General features: G+C 49.0%; 1 protein-coding gene across 2 annotated transcripts in view; it reads left to right on the top strand.

The window, feature by feature from the left end:
* The first annotated feature begins 4,669 nt into the window (after positions 1 to 4,669).
* L3MBTL1 (L3MBTL histone methyl-lysine binding protein 1) overlaps positions 4,670 to 17,049 on the top strand; it is a 29,325-nt gene continuing 16,945 nt past the window's right edge. Inside the window, exons 1-9 of one of the 2 annotated variants that reach the window (XM_061207849.1) lie at positions 4,670 to 4,805; positions 4,977 to 5,203; positions 5,536 to 5,677; positions 6,024 to 6,174; positions 6,306 to 6,441; positions 7,112 to 7,196; positions 15,065 to 15,153; positions 15,647 to 15,751; positions 16,624 to 16,759. In XM_061207849.1, coding sequence (XP_061063832.1) covers positions 4,670 to 4,805; positions 4,977 to 5,203; positions 5,536 to 5,677; positions 6,024 to 6,174; positions 6,306 to 6,441; positions 7,112 to 7,196; positions 15,065 to 15,153; positions 15,647 to 15,751; positions 16,624 to 16,759 — 1,207 coding nt within the window. Of the gene's footprint in view, positions 4,806 to 4,976; positions 5,204 to 5,506; positions 5,678 to 6,023; positions 6,175 to 6,305; positions 6,442 to 7,111; positions 7,197 to 15,064; positions 15,154 to 15,646; positions 15,752 to 16,623; positions 16,760 to 17,049 lie in introns of those variants that run through there. The other variant, XM_061207850.1, reaches the window with a different exon arrangement.

Raw genomic sequence — 17,049 nt, 5'->3', positions numbered from 1 at the left:
ACACAAGTTAATGCATAGTTAGATTGTGGTGTAGTGGAGAACAGTAGAGGGAGCGATGAACTTTGTTTTGGGGGGTGGATTCTGGGCCTTTCACAGAAGAGGTATCAAGCTGGATCTTGAAGGATGATCAGGAATTTTCCAGACATATGGGATCTGGTAAGGTACCAAGCAGAAGGATCAGCATGGGCAGAGGCCACAGAAGTGGGGTTCTGAAGCTGTGACCAAGCTGCAGTGGGGGAGTGGATGGATTCCTGGCATCTGGCTCAGGCCTGGGAGCCATGCCTGACTGGTTGTGTTGCTGTGTGGGCCTAGAGGGACAAAGCTTATGAAAATTCTGTGTGAGCTGCGAATTTGGGGGCTGGTAGTGGTAGAGGAGAAGTGAATTCAAATCACAGAGAAGGTAGTTCCAGGTCTCAGAAAAGTTAATGGTCCAGCTGGGGAAAAACACACACATAGTTGGTGCTGCTAGCCAGGAGCCCACAGCTGCATGCGATGGGTCCCAAACATCACAGGTGCCCTGGATCCTTTCCCCTCCTGCACTGTCAAGGACGTGTCTTCTAGAATTATTCTTTTTCCCCTGCTCTGTCAGTTTCTTCCTTTATAGGCTCATTTTCATCAACTACAAACATGCTGTAGCATCTTCTATTTAAAAAACAAAAAAACAAAACAAACTCCCCCTTCCCTGAGAACTCATCACTCTCCAAATACCATCCCCCACATCCATGTTCTCCTTCCCAACACAACTCCTTGAAAGAGTTGTTAGTCCTGTTGTTTCCACTACCTTTTCTCCCATCCCCCTACAAGGACCAATTCTTACTGTCAGTTTCCCCACTAGAATGCAGACTCCATGATAGAGGTTTTTGTCTGTTTTGTTCATTACAAATCTGCATTGCCTAGAACAGTGCCTGGCACATAGTAGATGCTCAATAAATATTGAACTAATCAATGATTTCTCTCTAGAACCCACTCTGATCAAGTTTTTGTGTCCACAGCTCCTCTGAAATGGCACTTGTCAAGATTTCTGGTGATTTCTTTATTGCTAAAATGGTCAACGCTCAGCTCTCATCTGACTTGATCTGCCAGTGGCATTGAACACCACTGAGCAGTCCCACTTTCTAGAAAACTTTCTTCCAGAAATCCCTCCAGGAGCCCAGATGCTTCTGGTTGCCCTTTGATCTCATTGCAAGCTCCTTCTCAGTCTCTTTGGCTAGATCTTCTTCCTCTTCCCAACCTATAAATTTTGGTGAGCTCCAAGGCTCCCACCTTTTTCTTTATACTCGGTTCTATAATTTTTCCCTCCCGTCTGTACAGGATGGTTTTTAAATTATAACTCCAGCCTTAACTTTATCCCTTATTTCTAGAATGTAGGCTTCATGAGAGCACTTTCTCTTGTTTGAGACTATTCGCAGGGCACAGAAGGATGCTGATACCTAGTTGGCCCTCCAATGTCTGCTGAAAAAAGGGCAGAAACCTGAACAGAAGGGCAGCTCTCTCAACCACCCTCCCTTCATAGACCTGAAATATATGATAGGCTTTCAGACGGAATGGAATTCTTTCAGTAGTAACCATATTCACTCCTAATGACTGCCAATGTTTTGCATAAAATGGTTAACTCTATTTAAAAGAACTTAAAATGGTACAACTATGTCAGCTGTGCAAAACAAAATAATTGGATTTGAAATTCAGGGAATGCTATTATATTTTAACATTTTTTTTAAGGGGGGAAGGGGGAGAACAAACCTTGGTTTGACTGTTGCCTTAATTAATCAGGTTATATGTCTAAGCCTTTGCCTACCTGAATATACACTCTCTATATACTATATAGGATGTACTCTGTATTTTAGGGAGGAAAAGCTGGAAGATAAATCAGTGCTCAAGAACAGCAGGAGGGAGGAATGAAGGGTGGGAAAGATAGCAACCATTGCAAGCTGATTTTGCCAGCAAGCAGCTTATTTGTTACTGGAGCTACCAAGCTCCTCAAAATTTCTGTTAAAAGGGAGTGAATTGGTATTTATTGAAGGTCTGCCGGTATCAAGACTTTACATATTTTTTCCATTTAATCTTCATCAGAGCCCTTCAAGATAGATACCATTACCCCCTTCATTTTACACATGAGGAAACTGAGGCTCAGGGAAGGTAAGCTACTTACTCAGAATCACAGGTATTAAGGGGGAGCTGAGATTCAAACTGACTTGTCTGTCTTAAGCCTACATCTATGTTCTTTCCTTTAAGCTGTATGCCAGAAGCCATTGTCAAGCCCTGCTAACACCTTAAAGCAACCAAGTATCACTTACTCATACACTCCTTTTTTTTTTTTTTTTTGGCTGCACCGCCAACTTGTGGGATCTTTGTTCCCCGACCAGGGACTGAACACGGCCCCCAGCAGAGGAAGCATGGAGTCCTAACCACTGGACCGCCAGGGAATTCCCTATACTGCTTTTTTTTCTTTAATATATTTATTTATTTATTTATTTTTGGCTGCGTTGGGTCTTCGTTGCTGCACGCGGGCTTTCTCTAGTTGTGGTGAGCGGGGGCTACTCTTCGTTGCGGTGGCTTCTCTTGTTGCGGAGCACGGGCTCTACGCGTGCGGGCTTCAGTAGTTGTGGCACGCGGGCTCTAGAGCACAGGCTCAGTAGTTGTGGCGCATGGGCTTAGTTGCTCCGCGGCATGTGGCATCTTCCCGGACCAGGGCTTGAACCCGTGTCCCTTGCACTGGCAGGCGGATTCTTAACCACTGAGCCACCAGGGAATCCCCCCTATACTGCTTTTTATTAACAAGTTCAAATTACTGAAATCCAACACAGTACATACTGTGTGCCAGGGACTATTCTAAGTGCTAGGGATATAGCAATGGTCAAGACAGATAAAGTCTCTGCCCTTGTGGAACTTACATTTATATGGGGACGACTGATCAAACACAAATAAATAAATGAAGATCATTATTGATTATAGTGATGGACATAAAGGAAATCAACACAGTTATGAGATAAGCGGTAGTGAGATAGGGTGATGGGCATGGTGCTTTAAACTGAGTGATCAGGAAAGACCTCTTCTGGGGACGTGACCGTTGAGCCGATGCCTGCTGAAGGGGAAGGAGGCGGCCAAACATAGAGCTTGGGGAAGAGCATTCCAGGGGGAAGGAACAGCAAGGGCAAAGGCTCTGAGGTGCGAACGTTTGTCAAGCAATAGAAGGAAACCAGAATCTATCAAGGGTAGAGAACAAGGTGAAGGGTGGTGGAGGATGAGGTCAGAGAGGAAGGCAGAGGTTGGATTCTATACCGTAAAGCACTTCGATTTTATTCTAAGGGCAGCCAAGAGACCTTGGGGAATTTTGGATAGGGAAATTATGTGATTTGGTTTACATTGTTAAAGATTGCTCTTAGTGGAGACTAGACTGTAGCAGGGGCTGGAGAGGAAGCAGGGAGATGAATTAGGAGGCAATTTCAGAAGTCCAAGGAGAGCTGATGGTGGTTGGGACTAGCATGGTGGTGATGGAGATGGGGAGAAGTGGTCAGACTCTGAGATGTGTTTTAGAGGTGGAGGTGACAGGCTAATTAGAATATGTAGGGACTTCCCTGGTGGTCCAGCGGTTAAGACTTCTCGCTTCCACTGCAGGGGGCGCGGGTTCGATCCCTGGTTGGGGAACTAAGATCCCACGTGCTGCGCAGCCAAAAAAAAAAAGAAAATTTATAAAGTTGTTCTGTGCTAAACAGTAGCTATGGCCAGCCCCGGTAGCTACTTAAATTTAAGTACAGTTAAACGAAATTTAAAATTCAGTTCCTCAGACACATTAGCCACATATCAAATGCTGAGTACCCTCATGTGGCTAGTGGCTACTGTGTTGGACAGTATAGGTATAGGACATTTCCATCATCACAGAAAATTCTACTGGACAGTGCTGGGAGGGCATCTAGGACAGTGGCCAACACATTTTAGAAGTTAAGTAAATGATAGGTATTAAGCACATCTGTTATGTCACTAGGTCTTCTTTCCTATAAACTTACCTGTTCAACTAACTCTTTATTAAATGTCTCTACTGCCCTGGCTTTATTAAAGCAAAATCATGCACTGCCTGCGTTCTCATACACTACCTCTTTGCTCTTCAGATGCATACATTTCTTCAACAGATGTTTGAGTGCCTACTCTGTGCTTGGTTGGGATTGGAGGGAGTGGTGGACAGGGGGCATAAAAGAACACGATCAGGAAAGATCATCTCCCAGGAAAATGAACGTGTATGAGTGAAGGAGAATCTGGTACTTGAAGGCTCTGAATCCCCAGAGGGAGAAGGGAGTGATTCTATTGGGGATGGAGGTGGGGGTTGAGAAAGAGGGGAGTTTGGACTTGGCCAGGGCTGTGCCATGAGACAGCTGGCCAGACAGAACCTTGGCCTGAAACACACTGCCTGAGACTCCCTAGAGTGGGCACAGTTTACAAAGCACCCTTATACATGCCCATCTTACAGAGACTGGGGGAGGTGCAGGGCCTGGCCAGAGCCCTCACCTGAGTGACCTGGATAGAGCCAGGAGCCAAACTTGATGCTGGGCTCCTAAAACACCCTACTCCCCTCAGCACTGAGGCTTTTCTCTGTGGGTGGGCAGCCCCTCCTCAAGGAGGCCTCCTACCTCCCTGATCGCCTTGGGGGCTGTGTTCCGTTTGTAGGCCTACCAGGATGGAGGGGCATGCTGAAATAGAGATGCTGGGGACACTGAAGGGGCCCTCCACAGGGGAGGTCAGCGTGCACCTGGTGGCCAGAGACAGCCCAGGTTCCGGCTCTCACCTGCCCGCTGCTGCCTTTATCATTCCAGGTGGGCATAGCCAGGGGTCTGGGGAAGAGAAGCATCCACATACCTGCCCAAGCAGGTGTGGGTCCTGGGGAGGAGATGATACTTTTCACCTGCCTGCACACATGCATGGCAGGATTGGGGCAGGGCCACCAGGCTCATCTGTGTCGTGTCTGTCCGTGTATCTGTTCGCAGCCAGCTCGGCCACCCTTGGTCTGCCCAGCAGTGCCCTGGATGTGTCCTGCTTTCCGCGGGAGCAGCTCCATGTGGGCACCCCGGAGCGAGTGGCTGGCAGCGTACCTGTCACCGCCACCGTTCTGCCACAGTTAAGCGCTGGGCCGGCGGCCAGCCCCAGCACCAGCACAGTGCGGCTCCTGGAGTGGCCCGAGGCCGCGGCCCCGCCTTCTAGGAGTGGCCTGCGGGTCAGTATCTGTGGGGATTGCGGGGGTCCAGAGAGCCGCAGCTGCGGGGCGGGGCCTGCGGGCCTGGAGGCGGGGCCTGAGGCGGAAGGTGGGGAAGCTGGCCGAGAGGGAGGATTCTGGGGGTGGGGCTTGGAGTGAGGGACTCTGGGGTCGTGGCTTGGAGTGCAGACCTCCCCAAACGAGACATTTGCGGGGCCCTAGGGGCGTGGCTTATGGTGAATGGGTTCCGGGGGCGTGGCTTGCAGTGAGGCGGCTGGAGAGGGACCATGCTGACTAGGGTTGGGTCAAGGGCCAGTACAGGAGTCGTGGTCCTCTGACCCTCCGCACTCCAGTTCCAGATAAGCGAATACGCACCGCCGAACATGGTAGGAGCGGAGCAGCCCCCGAGCCCCGAGCTGCGGCGGGAAGGCGTGGCCGAGTACGAAGATGGCGAGGCCCTGGCGGGAGGTGGCGATGCGGGCCCCCAACAGACGGGTAGGAGCCTCAGGCCCGAAGCTGGGCCCCTAGATGCCCTCCCAGCACTGTCCATAGCGGGAGTAGGGGGAGCCCCGAACTCCCTGAGGAGCCAAGGCCAGGGGCGTGGCCCGAGGGGGCGTGGCCCGGGTGCCTGCAGGTGTGCCCGCGCCCACGGGTCGGTCTTGGGGCGGAGAAGGCTGTGGGCCGGTGGGGCGGGGTGGAAGGGAAAGTAGGCGGGGCTGTCCAGTACGGGAGCCCGAGGTGGGGGGACCAAAGGGGAGGCCAAGCGTGGGCTCCGAGGTGGGCGGAGCCTGAGTGTGGAAGTGATGGGTGGGAGGCCTGAGACCCTTTTGGCCCCCTGCAGAAGACCTCCCCCAGGACCCTCCAGAAGATAACCCTCAGGACCCGCCAGAGGATGATGGCACCTGCCAATGCCAGGCGTGTGGGCCTCAGCAAGGCGCTGGTCCAGATCCTGGTGCCTCCAATGATGGCTGCCCCCAGCTCTTCCAGGAGCGGTAAGGGGGAGGGAATTCACCTCTTCTTCTCTGCCTTCGGGCCTCAAAGCCCCACGCCCGTTCAGGGCTTAGGAGAGGGTGTGGATGGTGCAGGGTGGGTAGTTCTTTCCCTCAGGCTGCCCTTCCCTCAGGTCAGTCATAGTGGAGAACTCTTCAGGCCAGAACAACTCCTGCACCAGCGCTTCTGAGCTCCTCAAACCCATGAAGAAAAGGAAGCACAGGGAATATCAGAGCCTATCTGAGGAGGAGTCGGAGCCGGAGGCCATGGTAGGAAGAGGGCATGGGGAGGGTAGGGGGAGGCTAGAGGCTATACCTCAATTCCACTATCCCCTCCATTAATCCAGATCATGGGGCTGGGCTAGAGAAGACACATAATGACTCACTCATCATATTTTGGGGTCCCATCCTGAGTCAGATCCTGTACTTGGTTGGAGGGAAATAAACCACTCTCCTGTTTTTCTAGAGCTCCCATCTCAGTCTAGTGGCAGGGCTAAGTCACATTGACATGAATCAGTAACCAAGTAGATGTGCAGGCAGATGGAAAGCTTCATCACTGGAGCCCCATCTCTGAGCCAGAGGCCAGGGAGCACAGGGCTCTAGTTGCAGAGAAGCTGGAAGAGACAGAGCATGAAAGTTCCACTGGGCAGGCAAAATTGGCACAGGGCAAGTATTTGTGTCCTCAGTTTCCCCACCTGGGAATGAGGAGAATTGCAGTCAGGCTGTGTAACTAGGGGGGGTGTGCTAATGTGAGTCTGTGCCCATGTGGTAAGGGACTGTCTGCCAGAGCTGTGTTCCTGCTGGTAGCCTAGAAGAATATCCATCTGTTTGGGGAAGAACACCATGTGACCAGAGAGCTAGGCAGGGGCCAGGAATAGAGGCTGAGGCTTCACGCCAATCCATGAGGACAGGAAGCTGGGATCTGGCTTGCCTTCCACAGGAGAAGCAAGAAGAAGGAAAGGATCCAGAGGGACAACCCACCACTAGCACCCCAGAAAGTGAGGAGTGGAACAGCAGCCAGCCTGGTATGATGGCCTGTGTATATATTCTATTCATGTGTGTATACACCTTTGGAAGTGTGAGGCTGGGAGTGTGGGTTACCATTGTGATGGTGTGTTGTACATATACAGATGACCATAAGTTAGCATGTGTGTGACAGAGAGAATGAGAGAGAGAGAGAGAGAGAGAGAGAGAGACAGTGTTTTTGGTTTGTGCATCAGTATATGTGTGTTCTTGGGGGTTATATCATGTGTTTGTTTATCCTCTTTTATCCAGTTGTGAGTAGGCCTCACAGTATCCAAAGACTTGAGCAGCCTTTAATGGCACCATGTGGTATTACTTCCCTTTGGTGGTGTGAGCAAGTCCGTACTGGTCATTGGTCTGACCTTGCTATTTGGGCCCCCATTCTGACCCTTCAGTTCTAAGAAAAATGGAACAAAGGTCATTCACAGTTAGCTCTGGCCCTCAGGTCTTCTCCATTACCATCTCCACATTGCCATGTGACAACAGCCAACTGGAGCCAAGTAACATTTATCACACTTATAATCACCTAGATACTGGGTAGCAATGTCTGTCTTCCTCCCTCAAAACCGAATCTCTTCTACTAAGCATTTGTATCCCTGGTCCTTAGTCCAGAGGCTGGTGTGGAGTACACTCTCAATAAATGTTTGTTCAGTGGATGAATGGAGGAGTTGTATGTTGGTGCTTCCTCTTGGACCATGGCTCGGTTGCATGAGTCACTGTCTTCCTGTCCCAGAGAGAACCAGACAGCGAGGTCAGTTCTAGGGCATCATTCTGCCTTGATGGATCCAGTGCCATACAGAGGAGCGCAATCTGTGTTCAGGGCTCTGAACTCTGTAGTGCCTATTCCATATTTTGCCCATCATAGCCAAACCAGATTTTCACCGCTCTCTCTCTCACCCGAGGCTGTCACATCAGAAGCCAAAGTCTTAGCTGTCACTGGTTTATGGCATCTCAAGTCTTAAATAGAGGAAGGAGTTAGTGTCTAACTACTGTTGGCTCAACTGCTCTATCTTTCTTAAGGAAATACATTCTTTTTTTGTTTCTTGCGCCGCACCGCTTGGCTTGTGGGATCTTAGTTGCCCGACCAGGGATCGAAGCTGGGCCATCGGCAGTGAGAGCACGGAGTCCTAACCACTGGGTCTCCAGGGAATTCCCTCCCCAGAAATACATTCTTAAACCAGCATTTTTTTAGCTGGGTCCTGTTGACCAGTCTAAAGTTATCTTTTGATTCATATATTTCACCATCTCAACTGTGAACATTAGTGTGGCATTGGTTTCTGGATATTTTCTCCCTTCTGCCTTTTTTCAAGGGAAGAAACTTTATCAGTAGACAGAAGTTTGCATTTATGGCTAAAATCTTTTTCCACTCATTTTTGGGATCTTTTGGGAGAAGAATCTGGGGGTAGGGGTGGAGGTGGCAGGGCTGCTTGCATGTCCTGTGTGTGTGGATAATCTGTATTTTATCTACATTCTATTTGGCAGTTTGATGGCTACCCTATTGGATTCATGTTCTAAAGACCTGACGTATCTAGTCCTGATGTAATGTTCCAATAGTTTAAGAGTTAGAACCATGTAACTCATGTACACACACTCAGCCTTCTCTCCCATATATTTCCTTCACCTTTTCAATTGTTTTGTTTTGAAGCTTCATTTTCTTTTTAAAAATTTATTTATTTATTTATTTTTTGGCTGCGTTGGGTCTTTGTTGCTGCCTGCAGGCTTTCTCTAGTTGCGGCGAGCAGGGGCTACTCTGTGTTGCGGTGTGTGGGCTTCTCATTGCTGTGTCTTCTCTTGTTGTGGAGCACGGGCTCTAGGTGCGTGGGCTTCAGTAGTTGTGGCACGTGGGCTCAGTAGTTGTGGCTCACAGACTCTAGAGCACAGGCTCAGTAGTTGCGGTGCACGGGCTTAGTTGCTCCGCGGTATGTGGGATCTTCCTGGACCAGGGCTTGAACCCATGTCGCCTGCTTTGGCAGGCAGATTCTTAACCACTGCACCACCAGGGAAGTTCCTCTCCTTGTGGTTTTGATTTGCATTTCCCTGATGGCTAATGATGTTGAACATCTTTTCATATGCTTGTTAGCCATTTATATATTCTCTTTGGAGAAATATTTATTCAGATCCTTGCCGTTTTCAAATTGGTTATAAGAAACACATTTCCTATCAAAATACAAGGAGTGCCATGCAGAGTTGGGGAACAAGTTGAGAATATTAAGTGTGTGATTCAGTACAAGACATTGATCAGTATGCCTCTTGCAGCAGTGCCCTCTTAAATTTACATGCAAAATTCTGTGAATTGCTCATTTTCCTGGGGAGGTGGTCCATGGCTTTCATTAGATTTTGAAAAGAGTTCATTTATACTCCGTAGAAACTGAGGGCTGGATAAACAGTAGAGCACAGCATTATGGAGCCCAGCCTCTTGAGTTTGGTCCAGGCATAGATCCCTTATACTTTTGGAACACAAGTAACGGGCTCTTCATTAAGCATTCTGTCTTAAAATGAACTGATTATGAATTGGCAAACCACGCTCTATAAGAAGTAGATAAATACAGAGATGTATCTGTAGCAATTTGAAATGAAAAGACCCAGCCAGTGGTGGCATCCTGATGACTGCTTGTCATCGGTTGTTCTTGAACCATGGTGTTCTGTTCTTCTCTTTACATTTTTTTGTCTTTCCTGTTGACCTTCCAGTGGAAGGTCTGGCTAGAACCATTAATTTGGGAATTATCTCTACTGAAAAAACTGAAGCCATGCTGAAGAAGCTTCCAGAGAGAAGATGGGAGGGAAGTATTATATTGATTTCTAGGGATCCACCATTAATGAGCAGGTTAGGGTGGGAGAAAGAAAAACCGGTAATGGAAGTAGAAGAGGTGGAAGATACAGCCAAGAAAGTAGAGCAACAAGGAAATGCTGAGATGGAACAGATGGCTGGTAGCACATGGAGATCAAGAGAGTTGAGTAATAAGACAAGATCATTGGATTGTGGCCCTGGTGACTCAAGAGAGCAATTTCATTAATGTGTAGAAGCAGGCTTAAGACTGGATGATTAAGAAGGGAATTCGTCAGAAGAATGTTAAAGTTCTTCATAATATCCCTTTTATCTTTTTGAAGTCTGCAGGATATGTAGTGTTATCCCTTTTAAAATTTCTCCTATTATTATGTGTGCCTTCTCTCTTTGTTTCTTTTTTTTCCCCAGCTTTATTGAGATATACTTGTCTTGCAACATTGTGTAAGTTTAAGGTGTACAACATGTTGATTTGATATATTCATATATTGCAAAATGATTACCACCATAGCATTACCTGTTCACATTACATAATTACCATTTCTTTTTTATGGTGAGAACATTTGAGATCTACTCTCTTAGCCACTTTCAAGTATATAATACAGCATTATTAACTCTAATCACTATGCTATACATTAGGTCCCCAGAATTTATTCATCTTATAACTGAAAGTTTGTATCCTTTGACCAACATCTCCCCTTTCCCTTACCCCCCCCAAAGATTCTTTTTTTTTTTCCCCCAAAGATTCTTAATCAGTCTGGCCAGAGCCTTATTAATTTTATTTGCCTTTTCTTTTTTATTTCCTTTCTTTGATTTTCTTTGGGCTTATTTTACTTTTCTTTTTCTAACTTCATGAGACAGATTAATTTTAATTTTCAGATTTAATTAATTTCAGCCTTCTTTCTTTTTAATATGTTCATTTATGGCTGTCATTTCCCTCTAAATACTCCTTTGGCTGCATCTCACACACAGAGGTTTTGTTTTTTTTTAATTGAGATATTAGTTTCAGATGTACAACCTAATGATTCGATATTTGTATATATTGTGAAATGATGATCACAATAAGTCTAGTTAACACCCATCACCACACATAGTTAGAATTTTTTTTCTTGTAATGAGAGCTTTTGAGATCTACTCTCTTAGCAACTTTCAAATATACAGTACAGTGTTTTGATTTTTTTCTTTATTTTTTTTGGCTGCGTCGGGTCTTAGTTGAGGCATGTGGGATCTTTCACGGTGGCGCAGGCTCTTCGTTGAGGCATGGGGCTTCTCTCTAGTTGTGGCTTGCAGGTTTTCTCTTTCTAGTTGTGGTGCGCGGGCTTCAGGGCGCGTGGGCTCTGTAGTTTGTGGCACGCGGGGTCGCTTGTTGAGGCGCACGGGCTTAGTTGCCCCGTGGCATGTGGGATCTTAATTCCCCGACCAGGGATCAAACCCAGGCCCCCTGCATTGGAAGGCAGGTTCTTTACCACTGGACCACCAGGGAAGTCCCTACAATACAGTGTTATTAACTATAGTCACTGTGCTGTACATTACATCCCCACACAGTTTTTGATATGTAGTATTTCCATTGTTGTGCTTTTGTTTAACAAACACTAAGTGCCTACCATGTATCAGGCACTGGGCTAGATGCTAAGAGTTCAGAGTAAGCAAAACACAATACCAGCCGTCAAAGAGCTCACAGTCTAGCTGCAGAGAGAGCTATTTTGTAATAGAGGTATGTAGATACAAAGGACCTTCAAAGAAGAAACACCTCCTCATGTAGTCGAGGAAGGCTCTACCGGGTAGGTGGGTGAATTCAATCCACTTATCCATGCATCCATCCATCCTTCTAGTCATTCATTTAGCAAACATTTGGTGAGCATCTATTCTGTGTAAAAACCCTGTGCTAGGTGCCAGAGATATGGCTGGGTCTTGAAGGATGAGAAAAAGATAGGAGGATGGGACAGGGTGGGGACAGAATCTCTGAGGCAGAGGGATCACCATGTGCAAAGACACAGAGGCATGGAAATGCAGGATGAGGCTAGTTCACTAGGGGGTTTGTATGTGTGGAAAGGTATTTGGATTTTTGGTTTTTGATTGGAAATCCAAAGCCATTGAGGACCTCAAAGCAAAAACATAACAAACCAGTTTTTATTTTAGAGATATTCTGGCAATAGACTGAGTTTTAGGCACAGTAAATTAAGAGGCTCTAGGACTAGGTTCAAAACAAGAAGGACAGAGAACATGGAGACGTGGAGGTATAGTCAAGAGATAGCTAGGAGTTGGAATCAGTAGGACTCAGGCACTAAAGAATCCTGGGGAGTAAAAAATGAAACGTAAAGGATCCCTTCCAAGCTTCCAGCTTGCATGACTGGATGAATGGTGTGGTGCTGTTGACTAGGATAGAGAATACTGAGAGGGGCAGAAGCTTTGGCAGAGAAGTTGCGAGTTTGGTTTTGGACAGCCTGACCTTGCTAAGAAAGTGCTAGCCAGGGGCTTCTAGTCTAAGGGAACAGAAATAAGCAAAGGAGCATTTCTGGAAATCAAGAGAGGATCGGTGCTACAGCCAGCCTATATGGTGCCTTTGTGCAAATTATAAAAAGGTGCCCCTTCAGAACAGACCAATTAGAAAAAGGCAACCTGTCTTCATAGCAGACTAAGCCACGTGGCCTGGCAAGGAGCCAGGCTAGATTTCAGTCCCCATTCACCCTCTTGGCTGGGCACCTATGTATGGTACACAAACTATACAGACATGCACAGGAGCTTTGGGACTCATTTGAACTTGGGGATGTACCTAAAGTTTCAGCCAGTTGTTCACCATGGAAAAGGGATGCAGGAAACTGGAGGAGGCTGGGGGCTTGGTCAGGGAGGGAGTCTAGTCATTACTAAAAGGTTTAATGGTCAGGCCTCTCTCTAGTGGATTACATTTAATCTCTTTTCTCATCTGTGAAAAGGATTACTACCAGCCCTGCCTATCATGTCCAGACAATGTTAGGATTAAAGGGGACCATGTATATGAAGTCTCTGAACCATCCCTGTACCCCCAGTTTCTGGCACCAGACATGGTGCATGGGAGGTACCCCTACATGGTAAAAGGAATGGTTAAGGTAGAAGGAAGTGGTGGGCGATGGTAAACTGTAAAGACTGTGTGCTTGTTATGTGTTATGACTATGAGAGAATCCAGGTAATAAAGGCCCAGGGAAGGAAGTGGCGGGGAGGATGGGAGGGTAAGGAAGGGAGGGTGAGGGATGGCAGGTGAAGACGTCAGAGGTCTCTACTATGGCATGGGGGGCTTAGAGCTCGGCTATGTTGGAGTATGGCTAAAGAGAAATGAACTTGGAATTAAAGAGCCAAGGCAGGGCCGAGGTGCCTGAGATGAGAAATCTGAGAGCTAATCAGCTCCTTGGCTTGTGTTATAGTTTGGGAAGAGTGAGACAAAAAGAAAGATGTCATCCACAGAGAACTGGGTGCTGTAAAGGGATTGGTAAATAGTACTGGTGATTTGAAAAAACAGGTATTATGCAGGATGATGTGGAATGCCAGTGGCCAGAAACAGCAAGGTGATGCTAAGCCTGGCATCCTGAAGCCTCCCCCCTGCCCCTCCCTCTACACCGTAAGTCCAGATGAGGACCGAGTGGCAACAGTGAGAGTTTCTTGAGGGACCATAGAGGGTGATGTGTTCTAAGGCAGGGGTCCCCAACCCCCGGGCCGTGGATCGGTACTGGTCCGGTCTTCGGCCTGCTAGGAACTGGGCTGCAGAGCAGGAGGTGAATGGCAGGCAAGCGAGTGAAGCTTCATCTGCCGCTCCCCTTACCCTCCCCCATCGCTCACATTACCACCTGAACCATCCCCCCCGCCCCCCTCCATGGAAAAACTGTCTTCCACGAAACCCGGTCCCTGGTGCCAAAAAGGTTGGGGACCGCTATTCTAAGGGGCGACCCAGGTTTCACTCAGGACAGAGGGGAGCTGGAAGAGCAGTGCTCTAGGTTGCTGTGTCAGTGTAGGTCTCAGAGTTTCCTGGCTTAGTTGATCTGCTGATGAAGAAAATACCTGCTTTGGCCCATCTGGGTTAGATGGTTGGGATCTCAAGCTTCAGTGGAGTGACTGGTGAACTTAGGCAGCTCCTAGGAGCCATGTAGGTTCCAATTAAGGAAAAAGCTTCTTCCTGAGTGACAAACCACTCCACAGCAGAATGACCCAGAGCAATAGCCAAGCGAGCCAGAGCTAGGCAGAGCGAGAATCCAGATCAGACAGACTTAGTGGAGACCTAGGAAGGATCCAGTATTTCATAAGGATCTTTTACTCACAGCATCTCACTTGCTCTTCCTGATGACCCTCTCTGGTAGACAAAGTGATCTGCATTTGACAGATGACAAAATTGAGGCATGGAAGTTTCTAGAAGAAGCTGGAGCTATTTACCCGAGCGATATGAATTGATTGTGGAAAATTTTTTCAGGCTGACATTGGGAGCTTACCTTACATGTTGCCAGCTTTTCCCATCTTTAAAGGATGTTTCACCTCTGTGTTGGAGGCCAGGACTCCATCTCAGGCTAAATTGAAGGTCCCACAGGGGGATTCAGCTCCCCCCTCCCCAGGACCTGGAGACTCCGAGGGCTGTAGGCTCTGACCAAAGTATGTGTGTGTGAGTGTGTGTTTGTGTGCGCTCTGTGTGTATGTCTGGGGTGTGTGTGTGGAATCAGTCTCTACTCTGTGGGCACGCCAAGCACACGTACATACATTTTGTCTCTGTGTAAGCCTGTCAGTGCTCAGAGGAAGGAGAATCGGGAAAAGCGGGTTTCTTCTTTCTGTGTGGTCTCTTCTGTTTCTTCCTCATTGCATGTTTTCCTCCCATCTCTCTTTTTCCTCTTCTCTCCTCTGTTAGTCGCTCCCTAATCCGAAGTGCTTTTGCTGACAGTAGGCCGGGGGGTGGGGCAGGACGGACAGAATTCGGTACAGCCCGCTGTGTGCGGCACCTCATGGCTGAGTGGGACCAGAGGGCAGCACGTGATCACAGACACAAGTTTGTTTTGGAGGTTAAGGTAGAGTGGGGTTGGAAGATAGTATTTGAGGAGCAGCCCAGCGGTCAGCCTCTCTGTCTCCTGCCCACAGCCTCAGGGGAGAAGAAGGAAGGCTGGTCGTGGGAATCCTACCTTGAGGAGAAGAAGGCCATCACTGCCCCCATCAGCCTCTTCCAGGACGTGAGTCACATACTTTCCTCCTAGGAAGAGCTAGTCTTCCCAGCCCAGGGACTCACCACCAAACTCAGGCCTTCTGGTGTTTTCTGTGTCTGACATCCCTCAAAGGACTTGCAGAATGGAAGGTGGAAAGACTCGTTAGGGGCCCAGAGTAGAAAAGGGCTCACTGTAAGGGGCTTCCTCGGTGGGAAGAAATAGGGGAGTGGGACCCAGGCTCACCCATCACTGGGCCTGCAGACTTTTGAATTCTGGTGCTTTCTAATCAATTCTGATCTTTCCATGACTTGGATAAGAGAGAGCCCTGAAATCCATTTTTCAAGGGACCTAGGAGCTAGTCTGTCCTGCTTTGGACCCCTGCACTAAAGATCCCCAAATAAGTTACCCCTTTGGTAGTACTGGGCAGGTGGAGCCCAAAGGCAGTTCCTTTGCCCCAAGCCCACTCAGCAAGGGTAAGGCTGGAGGGAAGCTGAGCCCTCTCCCATCTGTGCGTTGACAGTACCAGGCGGTCACTCATAACAAGAATGGCTTCAAACCGGGCATGAAGTTGGAAGGCATTGACCCTCAGCACCCAAGCATGTACTTCATCCTCACCGTGGCTGAGGTGAGCTGAGGCTGGCACCCGCATCCTGGTGATGCCTCTCAGGATGGCTTGAAGGAGCCAGCCAGGGGCACGGAGGGCCCGGACTCAGATGAGGGGGGCACTGCACTGCCCTCAGAAAGGGGAGGGGAACGCGCAGAAAGCTAAAAAACAAACAAAAAGCAGGCGAAGTGTCGGGGTGGTGATGTTACTGAGGAGGAGCGCTCCTGAGCGCGGGGATGGTGGCACGAGTCCAACAAGGTCCTTGTCCTCTTAGGAGCTCACAGTTGTGTGGGAATCAGCCAGATAAACAGCAACAGCCTGCAGGGGTGATGACAGATGTGAGCAGGGGGGAACTCAGGGGACAGGAGCGGCTTCACAGAGGAAGGGCCTCCATTGCTGAGTCTTGAGAGATGAGTTGTGAATGAATAGGATGTTCCGGGCACAAGAGGCAAAGCGAGCGGAAGCTCTGGGGCATGGAATGCCACGTTCAAGGGCGCCATGCTCAAGGAGCCGCCATCAGCTTGCTGAGGTCTGAGCAGTGAGAGAAGATAGCAGAAGGAAAGGTCCCCGGGGACCCTGAGCAGGCCTGAGCCTTGCTCACTGCCCTTGGGAGTCTGTCCAGGGTTCAAAGGGGCCAGAGAGTGCCTTAGAATCTACCTGTCTTGTGCCCAGAGCTCAGGGCTCGTGAGTATGTGAACCATCCTCATTGCAGGATGGGAGGGTGTGGGGCAAAGTGCAGGATGCAGGGAAACCTGGGGGTGAGGAGGGGTGGAGTGGGGAACCTGCTAGCACCAGAGCCCCTGAGATGCCAGGCTGGGCCAGGAGAGGTGAGGGAAGGGGAGTGCGGCAACTGCTGGCATCGGCGTCCCTGTGCTTCCCCCTCATGGGGCCAGGTGTGTGGCTACCGCCTACGTCTGCACTTCGATGGGTATTCCGAGTGCCACGACTTCTGGATCAATGCCAGTTCCCCTGACATTCATCCCGCTGGCTGGTTCGAGAAGACGGGGCACAAGCTGCAGCCCCCCAAAGGTAAGGCCTAGCTGGGTTGGTGCCAGTGAGGCAGTGAGCCTCCCAGACCTGCCCCCACCCCTTGCTGGCGGTACCTCCTTCCCTGTTCCCATTGCACAGTCAGCCTCTCTGCATCTCATCCTGCTATGCCTCGGCCCCAGGGCTTCTGCTTTGCCCTTGCCCTTTGAGCGGACGTCCACCTAGGTTGTGTCCTGCTTCGGCAGGGGTTCCCTGGGCAGGTTCTCGAGGCTTGTGGGGGCCTCAGGCCCGCCTGATTCTGCTGCTTCAGTGTGGGGTGCGCACGCCATGGC

The sequence above is a fragment of the Eubalaena glacialis genome, chromosome 13 (assembly GCF_028564815.1).
Source record: "Eubalaena glacialis isolate mEubGla1 chromosome 13, mEubGla1.1.hap2.+ XY, whole genome shotgun sequence".
Taxonomy (NCBI): domain Eukaryota; kingdom Metazoa; phylum Chordata; class Mammalia; order Artiodactyla; family Balaenidae; genus Eubalaena; species Eubalaena glacialis.
Note: the sequence above shows the minus strand (reverse complement) of the source record. Positions and strands in the feature narration are given on the sequence as shown.